Source organism: Etheostoma cragini, chromosome 9, assembly GCF_013103735.1.
Source record: "Etheostoma cragini isolate CJK2018 chromosome 9, CSU_Ecrag_1.0, whole genome shotgun sequence".
In the NCBI taxonomy this organism is placed as follows: domain Eukaryota; kingdom Metazoa; phylum Chordata; class Actinopteri; order Perciformes; family Percidae; genus Etheostoma; species Etheostoma cragini.
Window position 1 is genome coordinate 2,013,694 of NC_048415.1, and position 11,296 is coordinate 2,024,989.

Here is an 11,296-nt window from a genome sequence, read left to right on the forward strand (position 1 = left end):
GACGACGACGACGACACTGACTTGTTTTTGACTCCAGAGGCCTCGGTGTAGCCGTGGCTCCAGACTGCCGGGGCCCCGTGGCTCTCATTCACACACGGAGCTGAAGGGGAAGGATCCACCCTGAAACATTTGATATTACTGCAGGGAGCAGTGAGAAAAGAAAGGAAGACAAAAGGATGAGCCAGTTGGTTTTACAGTAATGAGTCAAATATTATTTCCTCCCATAGATAATGTATTATTATTATTATACAAGTACTGCAGGTTCTTTGAGGCTCATACTTGAGGAGCTCCAGGCTCTTGTGGTCCAGGTTGAGGCGAGGGTTGCCTGTGAGGTCCAGCTCCTGAAGCTTCTGGGGAAGCGTCTCTGGCAGAGTGACCTCAGTCAGCTCGTTGCAGCTCAAGTCGACACACTGAGGAAGCACAGCGCAGAGTAAGAGACAGAGGGTCAGATCAAATGGCTTTCTATCCAGGACACTGCTACAGATTTACATCAGACCAGTTCTGGTCCCCCAGAATATCCAGGACACTGCTACAGATTTACATCAGACCAGTTCTGGTCCCCCAGAATATCCAGGGCACTGCTACAGATTTACATCAGACCAGTTCTGGTCCCCCAGAATATCCTGGGCACTGCTACAGATTTACATCAGACCAGTTCTGGTCCCCCAGAATATCCAGGGCACTGCTACAGATTTACATCAGACCAGTTCTGGTCCCCCAGAATATCCTGGGCACTGCTACAGATTTACATCAGACCAGTTCTGGTCCCCCAGAATATCCAGGGCACTGCTACAGATTTACATCAGACCCAGTGGAAGCTTGTTCTCAGGAGTTCTGGTCCCCCAAAAGAAAGTTGTATGTCCTCCAACGCTCGCTCACAACAAAAACTTCTGACTAAGGAGTTTCTTGCACCAATACAGAATCATGATGCACCTTCAAATTCACACACACACACACACACACAAAGACGGCAGACAGCAGTCTTGTTCCGTTGCAGCATCCGTAATAAGTTGACCTTGCTCTGTCTCCAGCATTGTTCTCCATTTCTCTTGACGTAAATAATGGCTCCCTTTTCTCTCTTTAACTCAGTTTTACTACCACGCACACACGCGAGAATTTTCCCAACCTAATGGCACAAGGCAGGACAACAGCTAACAGCGATGTGTATGTATTGTGTGGATGTGTGCCTGGAAAAAAGAAAAATACTACAGCTAAATGAATGAAAGGAGTCGCTGCCTAAAATACCAGCATACATCAGACTGACCTTGATCTCGGGAAGCTGGAGAACCTCAGGGAACGCGTTAATGCAGTTGGAGTGGGCGGACAGGGTGTGCATCCGCTGGCAGCTGAGGATGGTGGTGGGCACGGCCCTCAGTCTGTTGCCGCTCAGGTCCAGCTCCTCCAGCTGCTCCAATCGGGCCAGTTTACTGCAGGAGGAAGAGGTGCGGTTGTATCAGAGCACTGGCACTGCACATTTTATTTTTGGAAATCACAATCATCAGCCTCATCTCTCTTGCGACCTAGACCTCATTCTGAAGCAAGGCTGCAATTTCACACTGGGCAATAATGTCAAACGTACCAAGCTTTTAGGATTTTAGGATTAGAGCCGGTCATAAAAGCAAAAGGAATGAGAGTTAATGTAAGCTAAGTCTTACATTGCCAGACCTCCACAGTGCTGCGGAGGAAGGTCTGGCGAGTCCACCCAGCATTCTGGGATGGGGGTTTACTGGAATTTCTTTAAACCAATCACAACCTTCTTGGGTGGTGCTTAACGTCGGACAGAGCCACGGTTCCGCTGTAAAATCGCCTCGGGAAGAAACTAGTTTTGATGGAACATGTGTACGTACAAAGGTTGTTTTAGTCGTGCAACAGAAAACTCAGATTGGACAGATAGTCTAGCTAGCTGTCTGGATTTACCCTGCAGAGATCTGAGGACCAGGTAACCAGAGTCCTCAGAAATCCACTAGAGTTTAAAATTCCAAAACAAAGAATGCGTAAGGTAACGGACATCTGGCCGGAAAAATTGACATCTGGATGAATTTCTGGAGGCGACAGAGCAATCCCAGAAGTGGAACGTCATGGATATAGACTGTATGTGTATATGTACAGTGACTTGAAAAGGTTTACACACCCGCGCTAAAGTGGATTAAGAAAAGGGATTAAAAAAACATATTTTGAAAATTGATCTTCATGCCTTAACTCAAAACATTTAGGAAAAACCAGCTATTAAGCTAACTGAAATAAAACCATGCCAACACTATGTATTATAAATGATTCTGATGAATGAATGTTTAAATGTTTTTTTAATTTTTTCGGCCATTATAAATGCTTTAAAATTGACCCGACGATATATCGGTCGGGCTCTATGTGAAATGTAGCGATTTACTCCTAAACAATAGTTGTTATAAATTTGTGATCGCGATACACCCGTTTGTGACATAACAACTTTGTTTTTGTTTTTTTAATGACTGTGATTCCCATTTAAACATTACGAGCCGACTGCATCACAAACGCTACTTTCTTCTGTGAGTTTTAAACAAAGACTGTGTAAAATAGGTTTTTATGCTCTCCCTTCTCTTCATTGAAGCCTATATGTTTACAGGCTTGTGGTGATGTGCAATGTGCTATTTGTTTTTGTTTTTCATGCTTCATGTGTGTAATAAACATTTTACTTTGTAAGAAAAAAAAATCATGGCAGTGAATCGTGATGTTAATTCTAAGCCACCAGAATAAATCGTGATTCATATTTCCCCCGAATCGTCGAGGTCTACTTCAGTTCATATGCAGTCCTGTTATTTCACCTGGCAGTGAAGGTCTGCAGCTGGTTGTAGGCGAGGTGCAGCACCCTGAGGTGCCCGTGTCCCGACAGCAGAGGGACACACTTCTCCGTCAAGCTGTTATTGGTCGCGTAGAGCTCCTCCAGGCTGCTGACGCTGTCGTCTGTCAGGCTGGCTGCAGGCAGGTTCTCCAGCTTATTGGCCGACACGTTGAGGTATCTCAAGCTGCGATGAAATCCCAGCAGAGAATTTAAACGTAAGACTTGAACAAATTACTTGACAAAAATAAAACCGACAGACGGAAAGGGAAGAAACAGGAATAGATAGATGTGAGGAAAGATTTGACACAGGTGTGAAGGACAAAAATACACACAGAAAGAATGAATAGTGAAAGAAAAAATAAATGTTCACCTTTGTGCTTTGATGAACAGGTTGTGTGGGAGCTCGGTCAAATGGTTGTGTTGGAGGTCCAGGACCTCCAGCTGGGATCTCTCCAGCCTCTCAGCCAGCCGACACACCTGGTTCCAGCCTGCCAGCAGTTTCCTCAGGCTTCCACTGGACAGCAGTCTGCGCAACACAAACAACAGCCAGCTCAGTCTCTCTCTCTCTCTCTCTCTCTCTCTCTCTCTGCATACTGTTAACCTGTCAGTGTGAGCTGTGTTACCCCAAATGAGGACACAAAGCATCATTTAGTGCCCCCCTTTGTTATTATGACCCAATTACCCACTGAGGTACAATGAGTTAAATCAACCCTGGAGTCGCGGCTGGCTAGAAGGGGAGGACTAAGAAATAGATAAATGCTTGAACTTGAGTTCATTACATTGGTGCTTCCTGGAGCCTGTAGTTGGACCACTATCATCATGGATGTTTGCCCCCCACCCCACAAAAAAACAACAATGCTAAAATCTTCTGTGAAGGCAACAGTACAAGTTTGCAGTTAGAGCCAAAGGCTGCACACAGAGTGAAAATAGCACTGGTGTAGGCGTGTTGCTACAGGTAGCGATGAGACCTTTTATAATAAATCTTTTTTTTAAAGAGTTTAAAGACCTGCAATATTACTATCCAGTGTATCTGTATGAACAGTGTCTGCAGTGTACAATAAATAGCAGTCCTGTCATTTATTTCTTTTTATTTGGGCATTTCTGCTTTGGGGGGGGCAGAACCTCTGCGTCGAGGAATAAACCTCTTTATACGGGCGCACGCTCTACCATCTGAGCTACCAAACCTCCCCGCCGCCCTGTCTTTTTAAACAATGTTTATAATTTTCACTCACTTCATTTTTTGTTATTCATTTTTCGGAATCTCAGAATAACATTATGACATAAGGGCAGTAAAGTTGTAATAAACTGAATTTAATCTGTGCATTTGCTCTTGTGCATATTGTGCACGGTTACTACATTAAAGTTAAAAACAATTTTTTTTCTGCCAGATAACACTTTTGGCTTCAGCACTTTAACAACCCTTTCCTTGCAGCTTTTTTTGAGAAAGAAATGTCGATGCGACAGCTGTTTGTGTGTTGCTCACTGTATAGGCAGCTCCGTAACAGCGTTATGGTTGATATCCAACACCTCCAGTTTGCTGCTCTCACACACCCAGGCAGGGACACATCCTAGCTTGTTCCTTTAATAAAACAAAGTCAGTCTGCGCTCAGATGTAGAACAAGCAAAAAAGCTTATTTTTTTCAACACAGGAAATAGGACAGTTTAAAGTATTCATAGAGTCTTCATACCAGGACAAATCGAGAACAGTCAGATTCTCTGGCACAGGCTGCACCTCCAGCAGCTTCAGCTCTGCAAACACAACGTGCATAATCCTTCATAAGCTGTGTGCACATGTATACATAGCACCAGACATTCTCATATCTGTTTAACATCTTTACAGCACATAATGAATGTTAGTACCGTTGTGTGCAGCGTGCAGGCTCTTGAGGGCGTGGCCACTGACTCTAAGGGTGGAGAGAGCGTTTCGGTCACAGCGGAGGAGCTCCAGCCTGCAGAGAGGCCTGACATCCAGCTCCTGTAACCCAGTGTCCCTCAGGTCCAGCTGGACGATGTGGACCAGCTGCTCGGCATCTCCCACTGTCACAGTTTGAAGCCGGTTCAGCCTGTACATGATATGATGCAATATCTTTTATTTACGTGGCATGCCACTAAGTGGCCCATCCCTTACCAGAATAACATGACACCAAAACAAAAGTAACTCCATCCACCGCTTCCGGTTCAAATGTCCACACACGACAAAGTTTGCACAAAATAAAGGAAACGTATTACGAATCTGGAGAAGTGATAGATATCAGAGGAGCTTTGTTCCCGTGTTGCATCCTGTCCGGAGTCCCCGTGGATTGGCTTACCTGAGATCTATGTGGCGAGCAGGCAGCCACTGCAGCCCGGCTATATCCAGGACAGGGAGCTGGTTCCCTGCCAGACAGAGTTTCTCCATGCCTCTGAGCTTCTCCAGGACGGGGGGGGCGCAGCTGAAACAGTTGAAGGACAAACCAAGGTAGTTGAGGCCCTCCAGAGAGCCCAGCTCCGCAGGCAGAGACCCCAGAAAGTTCCCATCCAGGAGAAGAGTCTGCAGGCTGGACACAACAACGAGAGCAGGGGGGGTGAGGGACCTTAAAACGTCCTTAAAAAGTGCTATCCATCTGTAGGGATGTTACGATGTAACTCAAGATTTGCTTTATTATACAGTTTTCTCTCTGCATGGACATGCTCATGTTGCATGCAGAGACTGCCACTAGCCAACAAAAATGTAAACTACCCGTTGTCCAACTCAACATCATATTCAACATAATATGTGCTGTAAGGGTAAGCTGCAGGCAAATGACTGAAAAGAATTACTTTATTTATTTAAAAGAAGGTCTCCTCTTGTCAAAAGTGCAACTGAAACTGTACGTTATCTTAAGTAGCGACATTTTTTTGGGGGGGGAATAGAAACAAATAATGAACTAAAATAATCAAATACATAAACAAAGAACACATTGTGAAGTCAGAACTCAAGCTAATGTTAAATTTAGACTTTTAAGCGATTCATAATGCATTATTACATCCATAAAAATCTGCTTGTGTGTTTTAAAAAGTTACTCGCTATTACTTTGCCTCCGATTGGCTAGAATTCTTTGGCTGGCTTCATAACATTGGTAGGTGGAACTATGATGATTGGCCAATGCTAGTACATCAAAACCAAATCCCATGTGGACCTTCTAATTATTTATCTTTTATAAAATAGTCATACGCCAGGAACCCAGCACCACGCCAGAGTACATAAACACTACATAACCACACACAATAACTGCACACTTCACCCTAAATCCCCCCCCCCCCCCCCCCCCCCCCCCCCCCTCCTTAAGGATTACTCAGCATGCACTCTGATCCACTGCACCGTCAGGACAGAAACCTGGCGCACGGCCAGCTGTCTTAATGCAGAGAGGGATTAATCTGCACTCATCGAATCACAATGACAACAACTCCTGTCTGAGGTTACCGAGGACACATTCTGCTCTCGGGGAAATAGTTGGCAAATTATCATCATCATCATCATCATCATCATCATCAACACAGCTATCATGAATAGCTTCAGCCGGGAGGTCGACATCATTCTTCTTTCAGCACACTTACTTGAGCATGGTTCCTACTTCTGCAGGCAGAGACGAGAGACGGTTTCCAGACAGGTTTAGCTCCGTAAGCGAGGTGATGTCACACAACGCCAGAGGAAAGTCTGACAGCGCGTTATTTGACAGAGTCAGGCTTCTCAGTTTACAAAACCTAGAGAGAGTTAGAGAGAGGAGGGGAGGGTGGGGTGGGGGGAACAAAGATATAAATCTCTCAGGGCTATAATCATCAGACATTTTGAGGGTCTAACAAAAGCACACATTGTGCAAAACTGTTACAGTTAGTTACGTACCAACCGTCTCATAAACAAGGAAAATAACAACAGGAACCTGCAAAAGGTCTCAAGGACAAGCACAATAACACTCAGAACTGACACTATTTAAAACTAAATGTATACGTGACTAAAAGAGTGTGGTTCAACTGGGAGTGGGAGTGAGTGAGTGAGTGAGTGAGTGAGTGAGTGAGTGAGTGAGTGAGTGAGCGAGCGAGTGAGTGAGTGAGCGAGTGAGTGAGCGAGTGAGTGTCTCTCCTAGCCTAACCCAATCCAGTTCACAGAGGGGTCGGGGTGAAAAGGCTGAGCCCGATCCACATCCTTCCGAGGGAAAGTCGCAGGCACGCCACGGGAAGAACCCATTCCTCAAAACACCGCCTGGGAAGCGTGTGTTTATGGAGGAACAATGGCGGTGTGTATATGCATTCATTTGCCATCAAGTAAATGTCTGACTTCAACGTAACCTTCTCTCGAGTGGCTACAAAAGAGCCAAAATCAAGAGAGACAGAAATTGCTGTACGCTAAATATTTGATCAGAAGAGGACGAGATTGAAACGTGACTCAAATGTATCATGTTTCAATCTCATCTTCTTTTGGACAACTAGCGGCTAGATGTTCACATAATAATGTCTCATCTTGTAATTATCTCGCCAACCACGTCTAGTCATGTCCCTGGCAACTTCACTTTAACGGAAAACAAATAATTATATTACACATCACTAAACATGCAATCAAGTTACAGTCTGGTCTAGTGCTAATGAAGTGAAGGAAACTGAGCTTTTCAGGATTTTTGTTAAACAAGGAAGAAGCCACAAACATAACTCAGGAAGCTCTGCTCTATTTTTCAAGACTTTTAAACCTTTTGCTGCCACAGAGAGAATCAATGGGCCGAAACATGCGACACTACTTCATCTTTAAAACGACAAGTCTGTTATGTCTTCTTAAATACAGTGAAGAGTCTGGCAAACAAGTGCCACAAATCCCACATCCTCTGACCTTCTGCCAGAAATACTCATCACAAAATGTGTATCCATCCGCCACTGAAAATAATCCCCAGCAAATATGCCATTTAAATCAAAGAATCCATTCAAGATTGGCGTCATCAGAGCCACAGACGGGGTAGAAAAAAAAGATTATTGAGAGACGGGCTAACAGGTTTTGGTCTTTTCATGGGATTTGTTCAAAATAGTCTATTGCTTTAAATAGGTCAGAGCACAATGTTTGAAATTATACTTATTTGTAGATCTGGCTCCTGTTTAATTGTTACTTTGCTCACATGCTCATCATTGTGGCTACCTGTATTTCAGTATTTTGATGGCGCTCTTGGGGTCCAATAGCAGAGGACGAAAGTGATAAGACTAACTTTATTTTTTCTACAATGTGGAAGATTTTGCTTGGGCCTACCCACCATGCTACTGCCATTATCATTACATATATACATACATACATAGATTCAAAGCTGGTTAAAAGCTTTGTTGGACAAATTCATTTTTAAAATATCTATTTAATCAACATGGAGGGACCTCCTCCTAGAGGGCAGTAGCTCATACCCAGCATGGGGAACATGGGATGGGTCATCAACTATCCTGTTTTATCCGGTTATCCGGTTTTAGAGTAGTATATAATAACCGCGCAGACCCACAGACATTCTCTTACACTTAAGCGAACGTTGCTACACCAGACTGTGACATCAGCGACCAATATAACAACAGGTGGCTGGACGTCAACTCTCTCATCATCAAGTGTAGCTCTCTTTTAATCATCCAAACCACACAGCCGCAGACACACACACATCATGTGTAATTTGATCTAAGCAGCTTCCTCTTTAGACCATATGGTAGCTCCCCAAGACAGAAAAAAACAAAACCCTGAGGGGAATTCCCCATCCTAACACGGGAGCTTTTCATGCGTCGGCTCCTCCTGTTGCCTTGTTCCTGAACACAAAGGATGGTGGCGGTGTGGTGTGTGCAGGAGCGGTGGGGACAGAAACTCACCTGGTCAGTGCTGGAACACCTTTGTGCGGCGACATGAAGTTGTTTTTGAGATTGAGGTGTGTGAGTTCCTGGCTGTAGAAGAGCTGAGCGGGCAGCTCCTCCAGGCTGCAGCACGACAGGTCGACTGAGTTCACCCTCTGGGACGCAATCTGACAGAGGACAACATGATGAGCAACCTTCAACCACAACAAGAGGTGCTAAAGACATGTTAATCCTGCTATCATCCTCATGATAAACTGAACCTTAAATGTAATGTAGTCAGGGTTTCCCCCAGTGTATTGTGGCCCTCCGGGCCTAAGTTGCCCCGCACCAGACCTAAGCCATTGGGGGAGAATGTAAATGTATTTCTAAGACGTTTTTCGAATACAGTTACAAGGGGAAACTTACGCGTAGTCATATTTTCAGCTTAAGGCACCGACTTAAAGCTATAGAGCATACATTTCTATAATAATGAACGTCCGTTACATTCAAGTTATTGCCAAATGAGTTGATACAAAGGTAATTAAGACTATCAGCACCACACAACTCTCCTTGTATTTCTCAGTATGTTCAGAAGATTGTGGCGTCCGGTGACTTAAAAGCCCGAGTGAAGATAATGACCTCTTCTGAAGAATAGTGTTCACACGCATTTTAACCAATACTTTTTATAATTTCCATGACTATGTATTCCTGAAAATCTCAGTCGACATTATACAATAAGAATGGAAATCTGTGTTAACGTTTATCCTCAGAGGTTTAACAATAAAATGATTGATTCGTAATATCACGCCCAGAATGGAACCACAAGGTGAAGAAGACGTGGAATACATTTTTTTAGTAAAATACATATTTTTTTAAAATCACATATAAAAATAATAATAGTAATAATATTAAAAATTCCATGACTTTTCCAGTTTTTTTCCAAAACGTATGAACCCTGCTACAAGGAACTGCATGGAGGAGGGGTAGGAAGGCTTGTATGTACACATGCCGACCGTTTACATACGCTATGGAGTTGTTTATTAATACTTCATTTCATTGTTCTGTCCATTATTTGGTCTCACTGAAACTATTCGGCTCTACAGTAATGCTGCCATCAGTCTGAGACTGGCCCCAGCTGAGCACTCGTCAAAAAAGAGACACGTGCCACGGGGTCTAAACCCTTATCTGGGGGAAACCCTGCTAAGTAATCCATTACAGAGACCTGTTCTACCTGAAACATCAAACATTTGATGTCTTCACACTAGTGGTGGAAATCTCTTGGCTCCTCACAATTTGGATTTGATTCAGAGGCAAATGATTCGATTTTAAACTGACCATTGACCGACTATGAAAAAAAAATCTGTGATTTAAAAAACTATACATGGAAATCTGAGTTTGTTAGATTTTGACATATGCCGTATTTGTCACACACAAGATTTAATGAACTGTTTTGTCTACTGGGTTTTTTATTGTGTACTCGTTCCATGCTTTAGTCTTAAAAAAGCTGAGTCACCTTCTCTCACAGTGATCCTCCATGTCAGAGGCTGAGTCATGTTTAACACTCATGTTGTCCTTGGGTCAAATTTGACCTTTTTACAGGTAATTGTTGTTGTTTTTTGTCACAAAAAATTTGCCGTTGAAATACGCATTACATTAAAAATATCCCAAAAAGCACCCACAACATTGAAAAAGTGATAATAATGTTGAAAAATGTGACCGAAACAGGTTTTTTCATGGTTGATGGGAAGACAACACAAGGGTTAAAGGTGGAGAACTTAGAACATGAAACATGAGGTGGCCTAATTATGTTATGTGTGTCTTATTAGATCATATGTACATATACACACATACAACAACAACATTTTTTACAACTCTAAGTTGTTGTCCATCATCCCGTCCTCTTTCACTCACTCTGTTTTCTGATGTGAATATGTCTGGAGAAAGTAACTTTTAAATAAAAATCAACACATAAAAAAAATAAAAATCATCACAATCGACATTGAACCATTCTACAAAGAATCGCTTATTTTTCCCACCCCTAGATGCTATATATTTGTTAATAAGCATATATTTCTATACCGTTACACATTTTTACTCTACAGTTTAACTCTATACACAGAAACACATCGTTGCTTTACTTCTGTTGTGCACTTTGGTTTAGTGAAGAATATGCAACAATAAGAATGTAATAATTATGGAAGCAAAGAGTGTAACTGTGGACATTTATATATAGAAGTGAGGTACCTTCGAGGCGGTCCGGTGCCAGCGGAGGTGCTCTGTGTAGGACTCGTAGCTGATGTAGTAGGTCTGACTCTGAGGACCGGCGGAGCTGAAAGCCAGACAGTGGCTGTGTCTCCGAACTTCATCCACCTGCAGCACACAACGTACTTTATCATCAGAGGGGAACACTAAGACCTATATAACACAGACTTCAGATACAGTATTAGGGACCACTAAGGTCTATATAAAAGAGACTTCAGATACAGTATTAGGGACCACTAAGGTCTATATAAAAGAGACTTCAGATACAGTATTAGGGACCACTAAGGCCTACATAAAAGAGACTTCAGATACAGTATTAGGGGGCACTAAGGCCTATATAACACAGACTTCAGATACAGTATTAGGGGACCACTAAGGTCTATATAAAAGAGACTTCAGATACAGTATTAGGGGACCACT

The 11,296-nt window shown here is 43.1% G+C and overlaps 2 protein-coding genes and 1 long non-coding RNA gene across 3 annotated transcripts in view; 1 reads left to right on the forward strand and 2 right to left on the reverse strand.

Moving 5' to 3' along the window:
* si:ch211-191a24.4 (uncharacterized protein LOC100150331 homolog) overlaps positions 1-9,284 on the reverse strand; it is a 16,338-nt gene extending 7,054 nt beyond the window's left edge. Inside the window, exon 1 of the mRNA XM_034880530.1 lies at positions 9,254-9,284. The gene's annotated coding sequence lies outside the window, so the exon portion shown is untranslated. The remainder of the gene's footprint in view (positions 1-9,253) is intronic.
* LOC117949939 overlaps positions 1-11,079 on the forward strand; it is a 15,351-nt gene extending 4,272 nt beyond the window's left edge. The window contains exon 2 of the long non-coding RNA XR_004657766.1: positions 11,028-11,079. This is a non-coding gene — a long non-coding RNA (uncharacterized LOC117949939). The remainder of the gene's footprint in view (positions 1-11,027) is intronic.
* Positions 1-11,296, reverse strand: part of LOC117949906 (PH domain leucine-rich repeat protein phosphatase 1-like) — a 23,577-nt gene that overhangs the window by 4,017 nt on the left and 8,264 nt on the right. The window contains exons 3-14 of the mRNA XM_034880495.1: positions 10,859-10,984; positions 8,654-8,802; positions 6,395-6,541; positions 5,128-5,355; positions 4,679-4,881; positions 4,507-4,567; positions 4,302-4,397; positions 3,189-3,344; positions 2,802-3,002; positions 1,265-1,427; positions 280-410; positions 22-138 (exon numbers count right to left, since the gene is read on the reverse strand). Of these exons, the coding sequence (XP_034736386.1) occupies positions 22-138; positions 280-410; positions 1,265-1,427; positions 2,802-3,002; positions 3,189-3,344; positions 4,302-4,397; positions 4,507-4,567; positions 4,679-4,881; positions 5,128-5,355; positions 6,395-6,541; positions 8,654-8,802; positions 10,859-10,984 (1,778 nt within the window). The remainder of the gene's footprint in view (positions 1-21; positions 139-279; positions 411-1,264; positions 1,428-2,801; positions 3,003-3,188; positions 3,345-4,301; positions 4,398-4,506; positions 4,568-4,678; positions 4,882-5,127; positions 5,356-6,394; positions 6,542-8,653; positions 8,803-10,858; positions 10,985-11,296) is intronic.